Source organism: Sphaeramia orbicularis, chromosome 18, assembly GCF_902148855.1.
Source record: "Sphaeramia orbicularis chromosome 18, fSphaOr1.1, whole genome shotgun sequence".
Taxonomy (NCBI): Eukaryota; Metazoa; Chordata; class Actinopteri; order Kurtiformes; family Apogonidae; genus Sphaeramia; species Sphaeramia orbicularis.
This window is the reverse complement of record NC_043974.1, coordinates 21,675,205-21,694,896: the sequence shown is the minus strand read 5'-3', so window position 1 is coordinate 21,694,896 and position 19,692 is coordinate 21,675,205. Positions and strand designations below refer to the sequence as shown.

General features: G+C 36.6%; 2 protein-coding genes across 2 annotated transcripts; one reads left to right on the top strand and one right to left on the bottom strand.

The window, feature by feature from the left end:
- The first annotated feature begins 5,329 nt into the window (after window positions 1–5,329).
- On the top strand, window positions 5,330–6,402 carry LOC115439003 (immunoglobulin kappa light chain-like). The gene is made up of 2 exons (XM_030162897.1): window positions 5,330–5,384; window positions 5,699–6,402. The coding sequence occupies exons 1-2, from the start codon at window positions 5,330–5,332 to the stop codon at window positions 6,400–6,402; spliced, it is 759 nt and encodes a 252-aa protein (XP_030018757.1).
- An 8,824-nt stretch (window positions 6,403–15,226) lies between these two features.
- LOC115439002 (uncharacterized) lies at window positions 15,227–18,961 on the bottom strand. Its single transcript, XM_030162896.1, has 3 exons — window positions 18,929–18,961; window positions 18,486–18,851; window positions 15,227–15,681 (listed from the first exon to the last, which is right to left on the bottom strand). Exons 1-3 carry the CDS (start codon window positions 18,957–18,959, stop codon window positions 15,227–15,229), a joined length of 852 nt encoding a protein of 283 aa, XP_030018756.1. The 5' UTR covers window positions 18,960–18,961.
- Window positions 18,962–19,692: the final 731 nt, after the last annotated feature.

The following is a 19,692-nucleotide window of genomic DNA, read 5'->3' as shown; positions in this document are numbered from 1 at the left end:
TATTGATTTTATGGCTAAGATAGTGGTCTCAGAACCTAGTGTAGCATATATGATACAAGTAGTTTTATAGGGTTAAGATATGGATTTGTGATTTTGACAGATTAGACTTAGTTCTTGCATTTTATGGACGTCAGTAGGTAGGGGATTGGTGGATATTTGTCCAAATTTACAGACCCAGGTTTTCATGCATGAGTGAGCAGGGGCAAATTGTGCAATCCAAGTTAAAACTGGTTTGCGTGAAGTAGCAGTGGGATTTAAATCCAATCAAAGGTCATGGGAGGGAACAATGGGCATCCATCTTGTTTTCCACAAAATTGCCAGGTTACAGCATTAACACTTTGGCCACCATGTCAGTTTCATTTGTTTACCCATGGCAGCTGTTCCTGCCTTTCAAAGTTAATTCAACTTGTTTAGGACTGAAAATGTCACTGAGGACAGACCAAGTTAGGGTTAGGGTTAACCCTAACCATGACCTTTGATTGGATTTAAATCCCACCACTACTTCGTGCAAACCAGTTTTAACTTGGATTGCACAATTTGCCCCTGCTCACTCATGCATGAAAACCTGAGTCTGTAAATTTGGACAAATATCCACCAATCCCCTACCTACCGACATCCATAAAAGAAAATTCCAAAAATTAACAAATGCAGAATTGGGGGTCATTTTTCAGAATGTATAGGTTTTTTTTGATACACCCTGTATAATATTGTAAAAAAAAACTTGATTTTACATTTGCGATTTTGAGCTTTATAAACAAAGATGACATTCTTGTATAAACCAAATGTATGACTCAAATGAAGGTTGACACAGTTATGTAAAGCTAAGTGCTGTATGTAATCACCTATATCAAATAAATAAATATACTTTGCACAATAACAGAGCATAGTGTGGATGTTTTGATGCCAAAATCCACTTTCACTTCTATCATTATATCTTTTATTTAACCTGGTGATATCCTCATTGAGGTTAAAATCTCTTTTTCAAGGTTGACCTGGCCAAGAGAGTAGAAGTTTCATTATGACATTTCACTCCAAATACAGACAGAACAAAGGAATAAACACAGAATCTAGTTGTAAAATCAATTTTTGGTAAGGGTAAAAGAACCCCAGTGTTAAATTTTTAGATCAGTCCTTTAAATAAGATTATAATTCTCCCAAAGTCTAGGGAGTTCCAACAGTTTTACATCCGTCTGTATCATAATACTCTAACTCTAGAAGGTTTTATGAGTGTTTTGGTTTTTTTTTTTTTTTTTGCACATGTATGTATGTGAGTAAGCCCAGGCACGAGCATACAGAGTACAGGCAGGTACATGATTTCCACCTCCAGTTAAGAAGCAGAAGCTCTGAGTGTCACAAACATAATACACCACAGTCCAAACCGCTCTAGTAGCTTAATGGCTTCACTTTACGACCGCAAGTTGCAAGAAACATCTGCATGCACAAAACAAAGCAACGATGTGCAAACTCAACATCCCCTCTGATCTATTAATACACAGGCTGCAGCTCATAAACTAACCAGCCAGGTCTCTGTTTTCGACGTTTGCTGTGACACCTGTGGTCAGTTAGGTGTGAATGAATTTCCACTGATGGAAACAGAACAGAGAAAACAAATGACCCGCTCCCTCCAGACCACAGTGTTAAAGTCACGAACAACAGCACATCTCATGCTCTGTCAGCTACAGCAAAAGGTGTTACTGCAGGTTAAAAGAAAACGACAGTGGACTGAAATAACAAAATACAACCTTATCTCTGTTCCTTTCAGTCTGAAGCTTTTCACTACTTAAGTTGCATTAATGATGAAAGATGTTGCACAGAAATCAATAATCTAAAAATGTCAAAAAAGAATCAGTAACTTCATGTTGTGGGATTAACATCAAATACCTTCAAAATTCTGCTTTCTGTACACATGTATTGTTTTTCTTGCTATTACCATTAGTTTCTGATGGGTTTATGTAGTTATGGGATGCAATAAAGATGGTTTGTTTGATAAACTCTTTAATCAAAGCTTTGAGAACAGAGGTTAGCAAGGCCACGGTCTGATACAATGGACAGTATATGGACCATATGTGCCCTGCTTCCTGCAATAACGCTGCGTTCCAGGCAACCCGAAACTCATGTTTTTCCAACCCTCTACCAGTGAAAAGGCACTGGAATGGCAGTCAAATCTGTGACTTTGCACCCGTGAACTCGAACTTGATCTGAGCTCTGACGTCACATAGCAATGGCAGCCCCCATGGATGGGATGTTTATGCAGATCGTTTATTAAAACAAAGTATTGCTCTGACATTATCTGGAAATGTTCTGCATAATCAGCAGCTACTCTAGAGCAGGGGTCTCAAACTCAACTTACCTGGGGGCCGCTGGAGGTAGAGTCTGGGTCAGGCTGGGCCACATTAAGTATTCCACAAAAAAGGGTTTCTTTACTTTACTCGCAACAAGTAACATGCACTTTTTGATGAACTCGCCTTCTTTGAATGGCTTTCTGGCCCTACCAATCATCTCAATCACCATGTAGCTAGCTTCAGTTGCTGCTTCATTCTCTTTGTTTGCTTTCTTGAATGAATTGATAGACATCTTTTTAGATTGGCAACCCGGTTCTTTTTATCTCCCTTGTATTTTGTAAACTCCTCAGCATGTTTAGTTGAGTAATGACGTCAGACGTTGTATTCCTTATACACCACAACTTTCTCTGGGCATATGAGACACGAATGTAGGACGTTTCGGACTTGGACGTTTCAGCCTAGGATGTTTCGGACTAGGATGTTTCGGACTGCACTTTTTGCAGTCCCTAACCCTAACCCTCGAAAGGCCGAAACGTCCGTGTCCGAAACGTCCGTCCACCATGAGACACATGGGGGTACCCCTGTGCTCAACAAAAAATATTCTGTCTCCCACTTTTTCTGAAATTGCCTGTACTTGTTGCCAACCTTTCTCTTCACGGCATGTTTTGAGAGAGACATGACTGGAACTGGGTGATGGCATATATTTTCCATCCACTTGGTGTCACCCTGGAATATGTTTCAACTAAGTGTCTAATTTTCATACTTCCCCAGGTACTTTGTGGTTGGCTAGCTTGACAACTGTTGAGGACAAATGCCGCCAGAAGCTGTCACACGACTATCTATGGTAGCCCATAAGTGATAAAAATAAATAAAATAAAAGCGTGGCAAGACTCAGCAAAAGGTACGTTTGAGAACTTTGTGTGGTCCACACTAACGCTAAACTTTGAGGTCAAGTAGGGGGCCGCAAAATATCATCCCAAGTTTGAGACCCCTGCTCTAGAGTTAGCTAGTTTTCAGTCCATTGAGTGCAACAATAAATTAATACCAAATACGTATCCAAATATCCAAATAACATAAAAAGTAGAACAGCTTCTCTTGACCTCAGGTGGCACATAAATACAGCTGCAGTAGTCGGCAAAGCGCAGCAGAGACTGTACTTTTTAAGACTACTAAAAAAATGCCACCTGGATGTGAATCTGCTGCAGACTTTTTACTGCTGCACTGTGGAAAGTGTGCTGACATACTGTGTGACAGTGTGGTATGCCGGCGGCACGGCCAAGGACAAAAAAGCCCTGCAGGGGGTCATAAAGTCAGCACAGAACATTATTGGCTGCCCCCTGCCCTCCCTGGAGGACATTGCGAACTCTAGGGGGTTGAAGAGGGCAAGGAACATCTTGCTGGACACATCCCACCCGGGACGGTGCCTCTTCAACCCCCTACCCTCAGGGAGGAGGTATCGGGTTCTGGGGAGCCGAGACTTAGAGACACTTTTTATCCCTGGACAATAAGACTTTTAAACAAGTAAACTTGGGTACTTTTATTTATTTATTTTTTTTAAGTCTTATTTATATACTATTGTGTTTTTATCTTGTTTATGCTGGATTGCACTGGGGGGGAGGCCTGCATAATTTCATTGTAACATGAGTACAATGACAATAAAGTTTATTCTATTCTATTCTATTATTCTTATGCACTGTTTTTCCTCTTCTGTTTCCCTCAAATAAGCAAAGAGCAAACACCTTTGGCGATAGAAATGATTGTAAATGAACATAACATATGGTCCACCATGCTGGCTTGTTTACATCTAGCTACTATAAGTCGTGAACCGTGGTTTGAAGTTGGGACTTATGGGCTCAAAAAAACAGCCTGGAACGCAGCATGAGTCACTTCATACATTATAGTTAATAGAGCTGCCATCTTGCTGCGATGATGAATTTTTCAGCTGGAGAGGTGAAATGCGATGATGTTTGTCCATCTGTCTGCCAAGTTTGCCGATCTTCACACTTTATTTTAGCTCAATCATACAGACCGATGCTTGTTTTAGATCAGAACTTTCAAAAATGATCAGAAACATGACAACTTGAACAATAATTAGCAGATGGAAGTGGGCCCAAAAACACAGACTGGGTGTGATTTATGAACACTACCAGCTACAAGGAGAGCAATCAATATATTTGGACACATTTAGAGGCTTTTGTTTTCATATACGGTCCTAAATGTGCACCAACACATTTCTATGCCACGCCTACACATGCACAGTACCTCAGAGAGGGAAGTATATGGTGAAAACTGAACCTAATCAAGTTTTTACATCAGTATGTAACTGTGGTGTTATGAGGAAATACCTGAGATTGTTTTTTCCAAACAGACACTGAAAGTAAACAATTTGTGTCCTTACAGTAGAGTTGTGAATTAATTGTGACGAAATAAATACAGAGAATAACATTATTATGATAGAGATAAATCACTTAAGAAAGGTTAAATAGAGAGAAAAATTAATTTGGGAACTGACCATAAAAATAAATAAATAAATAAATAAATAAATAAATAAATAAATAAATAAAAATAAAATAAAAAAATAAATAAAAACAAATAAATAAATAAAAAATTGGGAACTGACACCGAAGTAGCACTGGGTCTTTATGGGTTAAATATAAAACAAAAGTCAAGATAAGTAGTTATTTATGTCAGTAATTTCCCACATACCAGTAAATCAGTGAGCCTATGTTGTGAAGTGTATGGATTGCGCCCCCTTTCTTAAGTTCTTCAGCTTCACTATAAATTGTTATGTGTCAATTTGCAGTATGACAATGATTCTTTACTAAATGAATGCAGGTTTAAATGTCACGTTGTAATTTATGATGAAATGCATCTTTACCTTTAGTAAAGTAGAGTTCCTGCTCTTTGTTCTCACATGACGATATCCTCTGTTACATCGAATGGTGGGACTGGCCTGATTGATCTGATTGGCCAATCAAATTGAGTCTTCTCTCATAAGAGCAGAGTATGTACCGGGTTCAGTGCATTCACCACACATATGAAGCACAATGACACCTCTAAGCCTCATTTGGACGCTCTCATGTCTGGTTTTGGTGAATTCTGGTAAGTGACTTTATGCTGTTTTTATTCAGATTCAGATTTACTTGTCATTTCAGCACAGAAAATACACAGAAATAAAACATTATACTCAGGTCTCGATCGTCAACAGCATTTAGTAAATAATATAAAATACTGATAAAAATAATAAAATAGTAATAAAAAGCAATAACACCCCCCCCTTAAAGGTTACCTATAAATGACTAAAATTTGTATTTCTAAAGCGCTTTATCTATAACTGCATGACTGCTTTAACACATTTCATGCATTCTAAATAATAACTCATGGACTTGCATTGTTTCTTCATTTTTTCCCCTCAGCTCCTGTTACAACATTAAACCATTCACTTCTGGATCTTAAATCTGTTCATGTTGGAGACAGTGTGACCTTGCAGTGCGAATACCATGATAAATCTGCAGTATTATTTTTCTGGTATAAGCAAACTCTGGCACAAAAACCACAGCGGATGTCTTCATACTATGAGCATAATACTGAAGGAAGTTTTAATGATGAGTTTAAGGATAATCCACGATTCTCACTGGATAATAAAAACAGCCTGACGATTTCAGATTTACGCATTTCAGATTCTGCCATGTACTTCTGTGGAAGTACCAATTTAGACAGCTTTTACTTTGCAGAGGGTGTTACTGTCAGGGTAGAGGGTTCATATTTGAACGTCCAGACTTCGGTCCGTCAGTCTGAATCTGAAAGCGTCCATCCAGGAGACTCTGTGACTCTGAACTGTACGGTTCATACTGGGACCTGTGATGGAGAACACAGTGTTTACTGGTTCAAAAGTTATGAAGAGGAGCCACAACCAGGAATTATCTACACCCACAGAGGCAGAAATGACCAGTGTGAGAAGAAAAACGACACAGAAACAAAAACACACACCTGTGTCTACAACCTGCCCATACACAGTGTGGATCACACTCATGACCAGACTTACTGTGCTGTTGCATCATGTGGACGAGTACTGTTTGGACCCGGGACCAGGTTGGATTTACACAGTAAGTACCTATAGCCAAATCCGGCCCGCCAAAGGGTCCAATATGGCCTGTAGGATGAATTGGTGAAATGCAACAATTACACTTAAGATATTAACAATCAATGGTGTAAAAATCATTTTATTTCAGGTTCCATACATACACATATAAACCGATTAGATCTCAGTTGGGTCAGACCAGAAAAATACTGTCATAAATAATGACAACTACAGATTTTTATCTTTGTTTTAGTTTAAAAAAAAAAAAAAAAGTAAAATTACATGAAATTGTTTACATTAACAAACCATCCTTTTACAAAAAATATGAATAACCTGAAGAAATATGAACAACATGAAATGTCTTGGCAAAAGTAAATACAATTTTATCAATATCATACCTGTTACTTAATGTTTTATGTATTTGTAATTGTAAAGTAAGTTGTAATGCACATGTGTAAATGATAAACTGATGCAGAATATGGTTAAAACTGCACTTGTTTTTCTTAAAATATTTCAAGTTGTTCACGTTGTTTAGATTTTTAAGGAAACGATGTAGATATAAACATTATCATAATATAATTTTACGTTTTTCACTGTTATTATTTTACTGGTCTGGCCCATGTGAGATCAAATTGGGATGAATGTGGCCCCTGAACTAAAATGAGTTTGACACCCCTGACCTATAAGCTCTCTTTGTAAACTTTGCATATGCTTGTGTATTTATGTAAAAGCTGCAGGAGCTGAAATTAGAGGGAAAACACACAGAAAATAAACACATTATCTTTCTGTAGCTCTTTCCTCTCAGTTCAGCTTCAGAATAAATATAAATTAATCCTTTCATGCATAGTGGTCACTACAGAGGTCAGCTATTCTCCAGCTGTTCTTTTGCATGTCGGTGCTTCTATGAAACTGGTCCCTTAAAACAGGACATGGGGGCTAAAAAATCAAACCAGATGTAGCAAGTTTGGAAGCACTTTGGGTCTAGTTTAAAAATAAATTGTTTACTGAGATAAAAGAGAAACTATTTTTCAGATAAGACACATTTTTTTTTATTTTACATTATATTTGATACAAAAATCTGCATGTAACACGGTCAAAAGGACACAAAAATTACAGGCTACTATTTTTTAAATATCTTTTTAGTCTCTCACAGGTCCATTTTGGGAATTGAACTAATTATGTAAGGCAGAGTGTTTCACAAAAATGACCACTGTTGCAAAATCATTTCCGATTTATATGCATTCAACTGAAATTTAACTAAACTCAACTAAAGTTTAAGTGAAACTTTTTAAAATGTCATCCAAATCTGTCCATAACTTTTTGAGTTATCTTGCTAACAGACAGATGAACAAACAAAAAATCTGCCCCCCCCCCCCCCCCCCCCCCCCCCCATCACCAAAATGTAATCATTTATTCCTTGTGCCAGGATCAACATTTCCTGAAAATTTTATGGAAATCTGTCTGTTACATTTTGAGTTATCCTGCTAACAGACAGACAGACAAACCCCGATGAAAACATAACCTCCACCATTACACTTGGCAGAGGTAACAAACAAGTAAACACAAACCTCGTAGCATACCATTAAACAATAAGTTTCAGTTATTTTGTACTCTATCCACATAAAGGAGTAGTCACATACTATATCCTGTGTATAATGTAAAAGGAGGCAACTGGATGTTAATTGGTTACTTCAACTGTTAAACATGAGGGAAACAACAACTATAAAACTAAGCTAACACTCTGCTCATGTTGACTCAACAGATATGAAGGAATCTTCTGCTTTGGTTTATTTCTTGAGCGGAGCTTTGGCGTTCACCACCACCCTGATTGTTTTACTGACATTCTCAGTTTACCGGCTGAAACAGAGAACCTGCCAATGTACAGGTAACTGTTTGTTATGTTATGTTATGTTATGTTATGCTATGCTATGTTATGTTATGTTATGTTATGCTATGTTATGTTATGTTATGCTATGCTATGTTATGCTATGCTATGTTATGCTATGCTATGTCATGTTATGCTATGCTATGTTATGTTATGTTACGTTATGTTATGCTATGCTATGTTATGCTATGCTATGTTGTATTATGTTATATTGCAGCAGAAAACCCATTTTCACGGAATAATGCATTTTAATTAAAATTCTTTTGGTTTTGTTCTGCCTAACTTCAATGTCACTTTTCCAGCTGCTTCTCCTGTGAATAATGAGGTAAGCATGTTTATTATACAAACCTTTCAGCAGAACAGTGTTCAAAGTTTTTATATAGGCATCTGTTATAGCAACACAGGTGTCACTGATGAAAAAAAAAATCATAGTTTATGGAAAATATTTAGAATTAATATGTTTTGAGCCATAAAACAAGGTGCCAGAGTAATGAGTACTGCACTGGACATTAATGACAAATGTTGACAATATTATGTAAAACAATAATTAACACACTGAATTCTCTTCTGATTATGCATTAATTAGATCATAATGACACCCTCTGGGCTCCTTACACTTCTTCGTTTCTTACTTTCCATGTCAGGATGCACAGAACCTGCATTACGCTGCCCTTAAGTATGAAAACACCGACAGAGCCAGAAGACCAAGACGACAGAAGGATGACACCTTTACTGAATGTGTTTATTCCAGTGTTTATCAGTAAAGTCAAGTGAACGTTTAATCTAAATTTGGAAATATGATACTTGACTAAATAAACTTCACTGTTACGACCAAACGCCTGTTGTTAAATTTGTTTGAAGAGACTACCCTCCACATAAACACACATCTTACATAACTGATTAAAATCTCCTTCTCATAGTTTCCAAGATTTGCTGCATCAATGGCATCGCATGACATTCTCTGTTGTGTCTGATGTGTTTTACCTTAAAGCTACAGATACAAGAGGTGCTTTCTAATGGCACTGCAGTGGAAAGGAAAATGAGATGTGGGTGGGTGGGTGCGGTGGGCTTTTGTCTCTGTGGCTTAAGCCTGAACATGTCTACATGACATGAGTTTTCAATGTTGGTTTTCCTGTCTGTGCTACCTGACAACGTAGACACAAAGTTAATTTGCAGTTTCAGGAAAAGGGTTTTGTTTCAAAAGCAGCAAGAGGAAGGAACACTGAACTGTGATGCTGCTATTTTTACCTGCCTTTAGATTATTTTATCTAAATATATATATACAGGATGGGGAAGCAAAATTTACAATGAACATTTAGTTGTTTTTTCTCAGCAGGCACTACGTCAATTGTTTTGAAACCAAACATATATTGATGTCATAATCATACCTAACACTATTATCCATACCTTTTCAGAAACTTTTGCCCATATGAGTAATCAGGAAAGCAAACGTCAAAGAGTGTGTGATTTGCTGAATGCACTCGTCACACCAAAGGAGATTTCAAAAATAGTTGGAGTGTCCATAAAGACTGTTTATAATGGAAAGAAGAGAATGACTATGAGCAAAACTATTAGGAGAAAGTCTGGAAGATACTATTAAAGAAGAATGGGAGAAGCTGTCACCCGAATATTTGAGGAACACTTGCGCAAGTTTCAGGAAGCGTGTGAAGGCAGTTATTGAGAAAGAAGGAGGACACATAGAATAAAAACATTTTCTATTATGTCAATTTTCTTGTGGCAAATAAATTCTCATGACTTTCAATAAACTAATTGGTCATACACTGTCTTTCAATCCCTGCCTCAAAATATTGTAAATTTTGCTTCCCCACCCTGTATATATTTAACAAGATGAATGAAGCCTCTTTAAAATTATGTCATAAACTAGTCAAGCTAATTGAAGACCCTGGTGCTAAAAGTACTGAAGTCATAAAAAAAAGTCGTAAAAATATTTATAGGGTGGACTTAGCCAAACAAATATAACATGTTTATATGCTGAACTTGAATTGTTCAGTACTTTTAACACCAGGGTCTTCAGTTATGTCCATCTGTCATTCAATAGTCAGACTTCATCCAGGTTTCTTCTTGGAAAATGAAATAAACTTATGTTCATCAACAGTTAAATGTACATGCCAATGAGTAATAATAGAAAACATACAGTATTACTATGCTATTACGCTATAATTATCACTCATAGAAATCACTTCAATTCAAACATTATTGAAGTGACACCTACTGCAGCGGTATATTAGTGATTAGCAGTTTCTTATTTTTAGCCATGTCAGGATGCAGCGAACCTCTTTACACTGCACTGAGGTACTGAAAGACCCACAAGACCACCAAGTTGACAAAGGGACAACAATTTGAATGTATTTAATCCAGAGTTCAGCACATGTTTACTTCTGTTGGACCAAGACGCCCACTTATTAGTCATGTCAACATTTTAGTTAAATTTGACTTTACAGGTGGAGAAAAAACATCACACAAAAAGAACAAGTGTTTCAGTAGTCGCTTTTCCATTGGACATCTGCGCAAAACTTAACTGATATTTACTAAATGTCGAAAAAACAGAAGTGCATAATGTCGGTTTTCCATTAAATCACAAATGCGATGATTTGTTTATTTATTATCGTGAGATGACACGAGAAGTAATTCCATAAACATGGTAACGAACGTAAATATGGTGTTGATTTACAGATATATTCATTATGTTCGCCGGGAGGTATTGTGATCACTTTGCTTTGTGTGTTTGCTTGTTTGTGTGTTTGTTTGTTTGTTAGCAACTTTACGGGAAAACTATTGCAACCATCTTTACCAAATTTTACCCACAGATAGGCCTAGGCCCTGGGACAAACCCATTAAATTTTGGGCCAAGTAGGCCAAAGTTCAAGGTCACAAAATCTACAATTTTCCTATCTCTCATCATTGAGCAATTTTCGAAAATTCATAAAAAAATTCAGAACGACTCCGATTAGCCTCCAATTTGATACACCTGTAGCTTACAACAATATCTTGTATCTGGCACAAAACTGTCCACATCCACTGTGGAATGTGGACTCTGTGGACATTTCAATTTAACATAGAAAATCCCATTTACGACACATTTTTCATTATAACTCAACAAATATTGATTGGAATTTAATATAATTTGACATACACATGACTGGTACCAAGCTTCAACTTTTTCTGCTGTATGGAACAACCTTGAAACTGTTTAATTTAAAAAGAAATAGTCAATCCACACATGCTTGGGATGCTCGGGATGCTTGGTGGTGGTTTGCGTTCTCTGAACACTTGTTAGTATTATATATTACCCCTCTGTCTCATACTAAATTAAAAAATGATTGGGTTTCCTGGTGTGTCTACACATATCACGACGTGTTTCTTCTTCTTCTTCGCTTGTTGTAACGTCCGTCAACATCCATTTTTTTAATTCACCTGACTCTAGTTGCGCAAAAGGTCTTTCCATTGCAGTTTTGTGTGATATACCATTTGCGCTACGCCCGAAAAACCACCTCTTGCCAGCGCAAAAACTTTTAATCGAAAAATGAGACTTTTGCCGGAGTTGTTGTTTTTCCATCAGGTATATTTTTATGCGCAAGTTATGTTTGCGCAATTTGAGGGTCAATGGAAAAGCAACTAGTGAAGAGACTGATCTACACAGCAAATGAAGATGTTACTGTGCAATGCATAATATTTTAAACGAATAATAATAATAATAATACATTTTATTTGTTCAGCGCTTTTCATGGAACTCAAAGACACTTTACATATAGCAGATAAAAACAGAAACCAAACACATTAAAAACAGATAAAAGCAGGTGCAGAAGGCAGGTACATACATATAAAACAGTTAAACATTAAAAGCAATCTTAAATAAGTGAGTTTTTAAAAGGGATTTGAAGGTGTTGAGGTCGGAGCAGTGTCGGATGGTAGGTGGGAGGGAGTTCCAGAGGTTTGGGGCAGCGATAGAAAAAGCTCTTACAACTTTTAAGCCTATTCACTGATTTTAACCAAGTCTATATCATCAGGATCACAGTTACGCTACGTTTTAAACCTCAAAGGTCATCACAGAGCTGTCTCAGCTGTAGATGTAAGAGGCATTTTCTCGCTTCTCTGCTGAGACCTCATAAGAGAACCCAGTGGGTCTTTGTCTGTGTGGTTTTCAGCAGGATGCGTCTACATCGGCGGTTGTCAAGGTTGGTTTGTTTTTTGTGCTAACAGACAGGTAAATACAGCTCTAAATTATGTAATCAGGAAAAGGGCTGTTTCATGAGAAGCAAAAGTAAGAAACACTGATCTGCTAATCTTTTGTTGCAACATGACATCAGATGGTTTGATTTTCCCAGAGAAAAAAATCTCAAAAATATCCAAATTGCATGTTGAGAAGTAAAAGTGTATAAATCAGATATTAAATACATCTTGTGCAATAAGTATATTTCCTCTGATGAAGCACTATCCAAAAAAGATGCAAGGAATTTTGTTAAAATGGTCTGCTAATGGAGGAAATTTTGACATCAAACCACCAGAAAGTGTCTATTTGCAGATGAACTTATTACAAACACAAAAGTTTAGAGTAAGGACTGTGAAAATTACCTTCAGGAGGGGATTATTTCATGCAAAGAGTAAAGAGTAGACACATTTACAGAAACAGAAGACAGCTGTATAATTTTAACACAGACTTAAATCATCCTTTTTGCTCTGTATCACAATTAAATTGATTCTTGCATTTAAAAAAAACAAAAACCTCGGGTTAAATGTTACAAAGGAGGCTCACTTATTACACTTCAGCTGGAAATATGTGTTTATATAGAAGTGCTGCTGAAACGTTGCTCCCTCCATTGTGACCAAACCGACTGAGCAGCCAATCGAGTGAAGCGTCAGACAACTGTGATGATCCAATCAGAAAGCTCAGACATTTCACATGGCGTTTCATCAGTTGACCGTACATCATGAACCTGTTCAGACCCGCTCTGTCATTTCAACAAGAAAGATGAAGCTACTAGCAGAGATGATGATACATGTTTTCCTGCTCTGGTTTCTATGTAAGTAGCAAAATTCCACTTGCAAATGTATTTTAGCTACCTAAATACACAAAAACTATCTTATTCAATGGGTTTTTTTATTATTATTTCAGGTGTAGCTCAGTTACGTGATATCCTTCAGCCTGATTTCTACCAAACAGCTGAGTTAGGAGACGCAGTAAATATCAGATGTCGTAGTTTGAGAGTTAAAGTATGGTACAAGCTGACCACGACAAGGAAATTACAATTGGTGGCATCAACAAACACTTTTTATAACCTGACAACTAGGGATGGGAATCGAGAACCGGTTCTTTTTGAGAACCGGTTCCCAGTAGCTCGATTCCTTGAAATCGTGTGCCTGCCTGCTTAACGACTCTGCTTATCGATTTCGTCTTCATTGCGCATGCTCGATGACATCACACGTACGCTGCATTGTTTTGGTCAGAACGAAGCCAACATGGCATTGAGGCAGAAACGGTCTAAAAAGATGACACCAGGTCTACTTACTTGGAACACTTGCAAAGTTTCCATGTCTTCACAAGGGTGGAATCCCTCCAATATCCTCAAACATTTGTCCAAAACATGTGAATCATTTACAGGAATGTCACGTATTTAATACACTACTCAGCGATGCTTGTGAATGTAGCGGCAGAGTGAACGCCAGGCCGGTTCCGGTGTGGGCAACAAACATCGTACCCCCTCAAATACAAGTTTCCAAAGGTAAGAAGGGAAAGGAAATGAGGTGCACCACAACGGGAGACAAGCCGAGCTGAGTCGAACTGGTTCCACGTAGTAGGAATGCGGCAATAGAGGAATTAGTAAAGCATCTTTAGTTTCACTTTCACTGTAGGCCCCCGCCCCCGAACCAGGCCTGGCGTCATCTGTTATTATTATTTGTACATACTGTATATGTTATATTTTCTGTGCAGAGATGAAAACATAAAAGACAGTTAATGCAAACACACCCGTTTGTACTCTTTTATTCCCTCACCCATTGAGAATTGATAAGGAATCGGATTGATAAGCAAAATCGATAATGGAATCGGAATCGTTAAATTCTTAACAATTCCCATCCCTAGCCGTCACTGTGGGCCCCTAAGGTTTAAGTAATTTTTATTTAGCATGTGTACATTTAATCACCTACATAAGGGCTGATTTTATCATTTATTGTGTCATTTAATAATGATGATTAAATAAATACAGTATGTTATTTGTGTTTTCATCAACTGATTATTACTGCAATCCTGATTTGTCAGCGTTTGATTTTTAAGCTAACATTCTTACAGGTTTATTCTCCTTTAAACATGTATTTTACTTGTAATGTACAGAAATACATATATATATATATATTTTTTTTTTTTTTTTTTTTTTTTTTTTTTTTTTTTTTCCGACATCTTATTTTTGGCACTAAACCAACAAAATAGAAGCCTTTCTGACAAATTGTCAAACTGAAAAGGCTTGTTATCACAAAAGCACAAGATGCTTTACGTCATAACCTCTTAAAATAATGAAATTATTTAATTGTAACAGCTCCAGCAGCTAAATTAATTACATTTATAACACATCTCTGGACAGTCAGTGGGTTTAGTAAGTGTAAAACTGTGTAAAGTGTTTTCAGTGATTATGTGCAGTTTCTGTGTAACTGTCAAACATGAAAAACTGACCAATGTTCAAAACAGTTTTTGTCATGTTCTTAGAAATAATGCTAACCTTCATGTCCACATAAAACAGTGTAGGTGTGTTTGATTCTTTGTATAATTTCGACTTTAATCAATTTGTTAAATACGCAGCTGCTTTTTCTTATTAAATACTGACACAAAAACTGCTATAAAATAGATTTTTATTCAGCAAAGCATAAATGAGCTCCAAAAAGTGTACATATCTAACATTGGCATGGTGGCATTTGTTGTATTCTGCAACATTTTCAGATCCTGAACAGGGATAAAACCAAACTACATTAAGACTTATACCTGTTCTTTTTCATGAAAAGCAGAGGACAAACAGTAAGAAATAACAGGAGCGTCCCGGTCCGAATGATTGACAGCCAGACTAAAATCTTTATTGCTGTTGCTGGGTTTCCATCATCATTGATTTGCAGCTTGGTTCCATTTCCAAACATGATGGCGCCACAGGAAGCCACAGCGCAGTAGTACGTTCCAGCGTCAGAGGAGCTCACGTTGGTCTTCTCTAAATGGTACACACAGCTCTGTGAAGATGACGCCGATGGAGGAGCATGTTTACACTGATCGCTGTGGATGTAGACGATTCCTTGGTGAGACGCGCGTTTGAACCAGTACACGCCGCACTCTGCGTTACAGTTTCCAGTTTTCACCGAACAGTTGAACGTTACAGATTTTCCCGGCTGCGTCGACTCGGACACTGGCTCCTGGACGACTGCCTTAAAGTTGTCTCCTACATGAACAGAGGGTCAGGGGTCAGAGAGCTGGCCTTTCCTGGCTTTAAATACAGTTCTGATCTTTATGCACTCTGATTTACTGTAGAATTGTTGTAAAAAATGAGACAAATCTAAATTATGTGTTGTTTTTAGTGAGGATGGACAACATTACTTGCATTTACAGAACAATTCAACAGTCTACAATTCTGTCTCAGATTAAATCACAGGTGTCAAACATGCGGCCCGGGGACCAAATCCGGCCCTCCAAAGGGTCCAGTCCGGCCCTTGGGATGAATTTGTGAAATGCAAAAAATTACACTAAAATATTAACAATCCTTTTAGTTCAGGTTCCACATTCAGACCAATTCAATCTCCAGTGGGCAGGACCAGTAAAATACTATCATAATAACATATAAATACTCACAACTCCAAATTTTTCTTTGTGTACATGTAAATATTTTCATTTATTTACACCAAAACAAAGTATAATTTTGCAAAAATGTGAATAACCTGAACAAATATGAACAACCTGAAATGTCTTAAGAGAAATAAGTGTAATTTTAACAATATTCTGCCTGTTACTCAATGTTTTGTGCATTTGTAGATCCACTGTGATCTGTAAGTTATAATGTACATGTGTAAATGATAAACTGACGCATAATATTGTTAAAATTACACTTATTTTTTCACTTTTTCATGTTATTCACATCTTTTGAAAGGATAGTTTGTAGGTGTAAACTTTTTCATAATGTAAATTTACTTTTTTCAATCTAAAACAAAGAAAAAAGTTTGGAGTTGACATAATTTCTATATTATTATGTTATTATTTTACTGGTTCGGCCCACTTCACATCAAATTTAGGTGAATGTGGTCCCTGAACTAAAATGAGTTTGACACCCCTGGATTAAATGTTATAAATATTACATACTTTATTAAGATGATTCGGAAAACAAATGACAAAAGTGCTGACTGGCTGATAATTTCAATATATTTGATAAAGTGCTATTACATATACATATTAAGAAGCTTTATTGTCATCATATTAGCACAAGACATCACATGACGAAATTCAAGTCAGTGCCAATCAAGCTTAACATAAAAGAAAACATATGCTATATCTAAAATAAGGGTAGCTAAAAACAATATTGTTTTTAATTAATTAAAAGCAGCTAAGACAATAAAAGTATCTGAGACAAAATAAAATAATACAGTACATATTGGGTTATATGCATATTTATATAGCAAACTTATAAAAATTCCACTAGAAAGAACTACAAAAGTGATGTTTTGTAATGTGTAGTGTCAGACAGTGTTTTGAAGTAGATCTGGTAGCTCTGAGACAAACATTCCTTTGGAGTAAAACTCATAATCTCATTAATTCTCACTATTTCATATTTTGTCCTAAAATGGTACAATGGAAATTACAGCCAACCAGCATTTTAAGGTTGATTTTTATTTATTAGTGACTGAAAGTTGGTGGCATTCACTACTTTTATTCTAGTGGCATTTTACTTGTAGATCAGCCTTACCCTGTTTTGATACACGCAGTTATCATGACATTAACCCATAAAGACCCAAATATCCACTATAGACCAAAACCATGTACTGACGTAAACTGTTTAATACCTGTTGTTCCACTAATCCTATCAATATGTGTAAATAATTGGTGTAAAATGCAGTTTGTCATCTTTTAATAGTCATCAGATAAGACACATTTGGATGTTCAGAGGCTCTGTAGTTACCATGGAAACACTGTCATCTTCTACAACATTGATTCACCAGTAAAACCCATGAAGTTGGATCAATGACAGTGGATGGAGACACTTGGTTTATGTTCAGTTAATGATAGATTTGACTGAAAAAGTCACTTTTTCTGTAGTTTTCTCTGTTTTTGGTATAATAACCCTCAACTTTATTCTGAGCTTTTATGAACATCTACATCAGTGTTTTTCAACCTTGGGGTCGGGACCCCATGTGGGGTCGCCTGGAATTCAAATGGGGTCGCCTGAAATTTCTAGTAATTGATAAAAAAAAAAAAAAAAAATTACAAATAAAAAATATATGGTGAGTTGACAGACAATCCCAATACATACAAGACATGACAAACTGTGAAGCTGAAACTGAAGCACTTTGCTTCTGTTTATCTTTCAAATGTTCATTGTGATCGGTTTCAGATGCTGCAGCTCTGTCATAATTCATAGTTTGAGTTATTTTTTGTTCAATATTAATTTGCAGCCTTGTAAATACAATCAAAATAATAAAAAATAAAATTCTCACTTTGTGCAGTAATCTACACCTGGCTTTTCTGCCTCTGTCCATAATAATATACATTATATAGACTAAATGTCATCTAAAATTAACATTTATTTACAACATACAGTAGTATAGCAAACTATTCCATGATCAAAAACAACAAATTAATTTTAGCAAAAAAAAAAAAAAAGCCTCCATTTTGAATGTCTGGGGTTTGCCAGAAATTTGTGATGTTAAAATGGGGTCATGAGCCAAAAAAGTTTGGAAACCACTGATCTACATTATCAGTGAATTTAACACAGAAAAATACCTGATTTATATTGAAAAAATACAAAGTGCAGAGGATAGTAATATAAACAAATGGTGATAAATCACTTAAGAAAAGATAGATATAGAGAAAATTCCATGTGAGAACTGACATAAAAGTAAACGCTGGGTCTTTATGGATTAAAAATCAACTATAGTAATTTTTTTTACAGGTGGTTAAAAACATTGACTGTGCGAATAAGAGTGATGTGTTACAGCTTCATAAAAAGTGAATAAAAAAAACAAAAAACATTTTAAGTACCTCTGACACTGAGAAAGACTCCCTCTCCAAATTCCACCATGTTGGAGTGAGAGATTCCACAGAAATAGAAGCCTGAATCATCTGGCTGGACACCAGAAATGTGCAGATGGTTCATCCCCTCCTGTCTCTGCACAGAGAAACGAGGGTTCTTCTCCAGCCAGTGGAACATCCTGGCCGGTGTGTCGTACTTGTAAACATTCGACAGGAGCTCAGGTCGGCCTCCTATGCTTTGCCGATACCAGGAGAAATGCATCGCCACTTGGCTTTCAGGGTAACAGTGTAAAATCACGCTGTCACCAACATTGACCGTTTTAACCCCGGTGTCCTGTTTGACCACTGATGACTGGGTTACTGCCGACAGCGGCGCTATAACAAATACAGAGAATAGTTAAGAATGAAAATTTAGCTACTTACATTTAGCAAATATCTTCTATCAGACTTACAAAGTACGCAGAGAATCAGGTACGTGTACATCATCTCGGAGCTCTCACAAACTGAAGGATGTGAGAAAAAGCGCTGACAGACGTTCATAAATGGGGTTACATTTGATTGGTTGGTAAGAGGGTCAAAAACAAGAAAAAAGACTGCGCTGGCCTTTGCCTCAAATACGCAGAAAGGAAAATGTACAGTAGACAATTTGCGAGATAGAAATGTATTCTGTTTGACATTTTTTTAAATCCCTTTAAAGACTTGTTGGAGGGAATGTGGAGAATTTGATGTAGATCACACGCATGTTTTTTGGAAATGTGATAAAATAATTGGGTTTTGAGAAATGGTGTGTAGAGTACTAAAACAAATAATGGGGTATGAGATTCCAATATGCTGTGATGTACTGTATTTTTGTAACTTATCCGATGGAAATGTAGCGGGAAACGACATATACTTGGTAAAGATACTTTTAGTGGCTTTAGTGACTCACAGACTGCGACTACAGGAAGCGCAAATGGACAAAAAGTGGAACAAATGGACTGTTTACAGAGCTCAGAAGGGTGAAAAGACTGGACAATGCAAATATATTGAAATATGTGTAATGTACCCAAGCAATGTTGTTTTTTTGTTTTGTTTTGTCAAATATGTGTAAAAAATTTCAACGAAAATTCAAGTGGAAAATAAATAAATAAATAAAAAAAGACAAGCTGGCTCAGTTAGAGGTGTTTAAATCATTGAGATAGTCAGAAATGTCTCCATTAAAAGCCTGATCATTCTG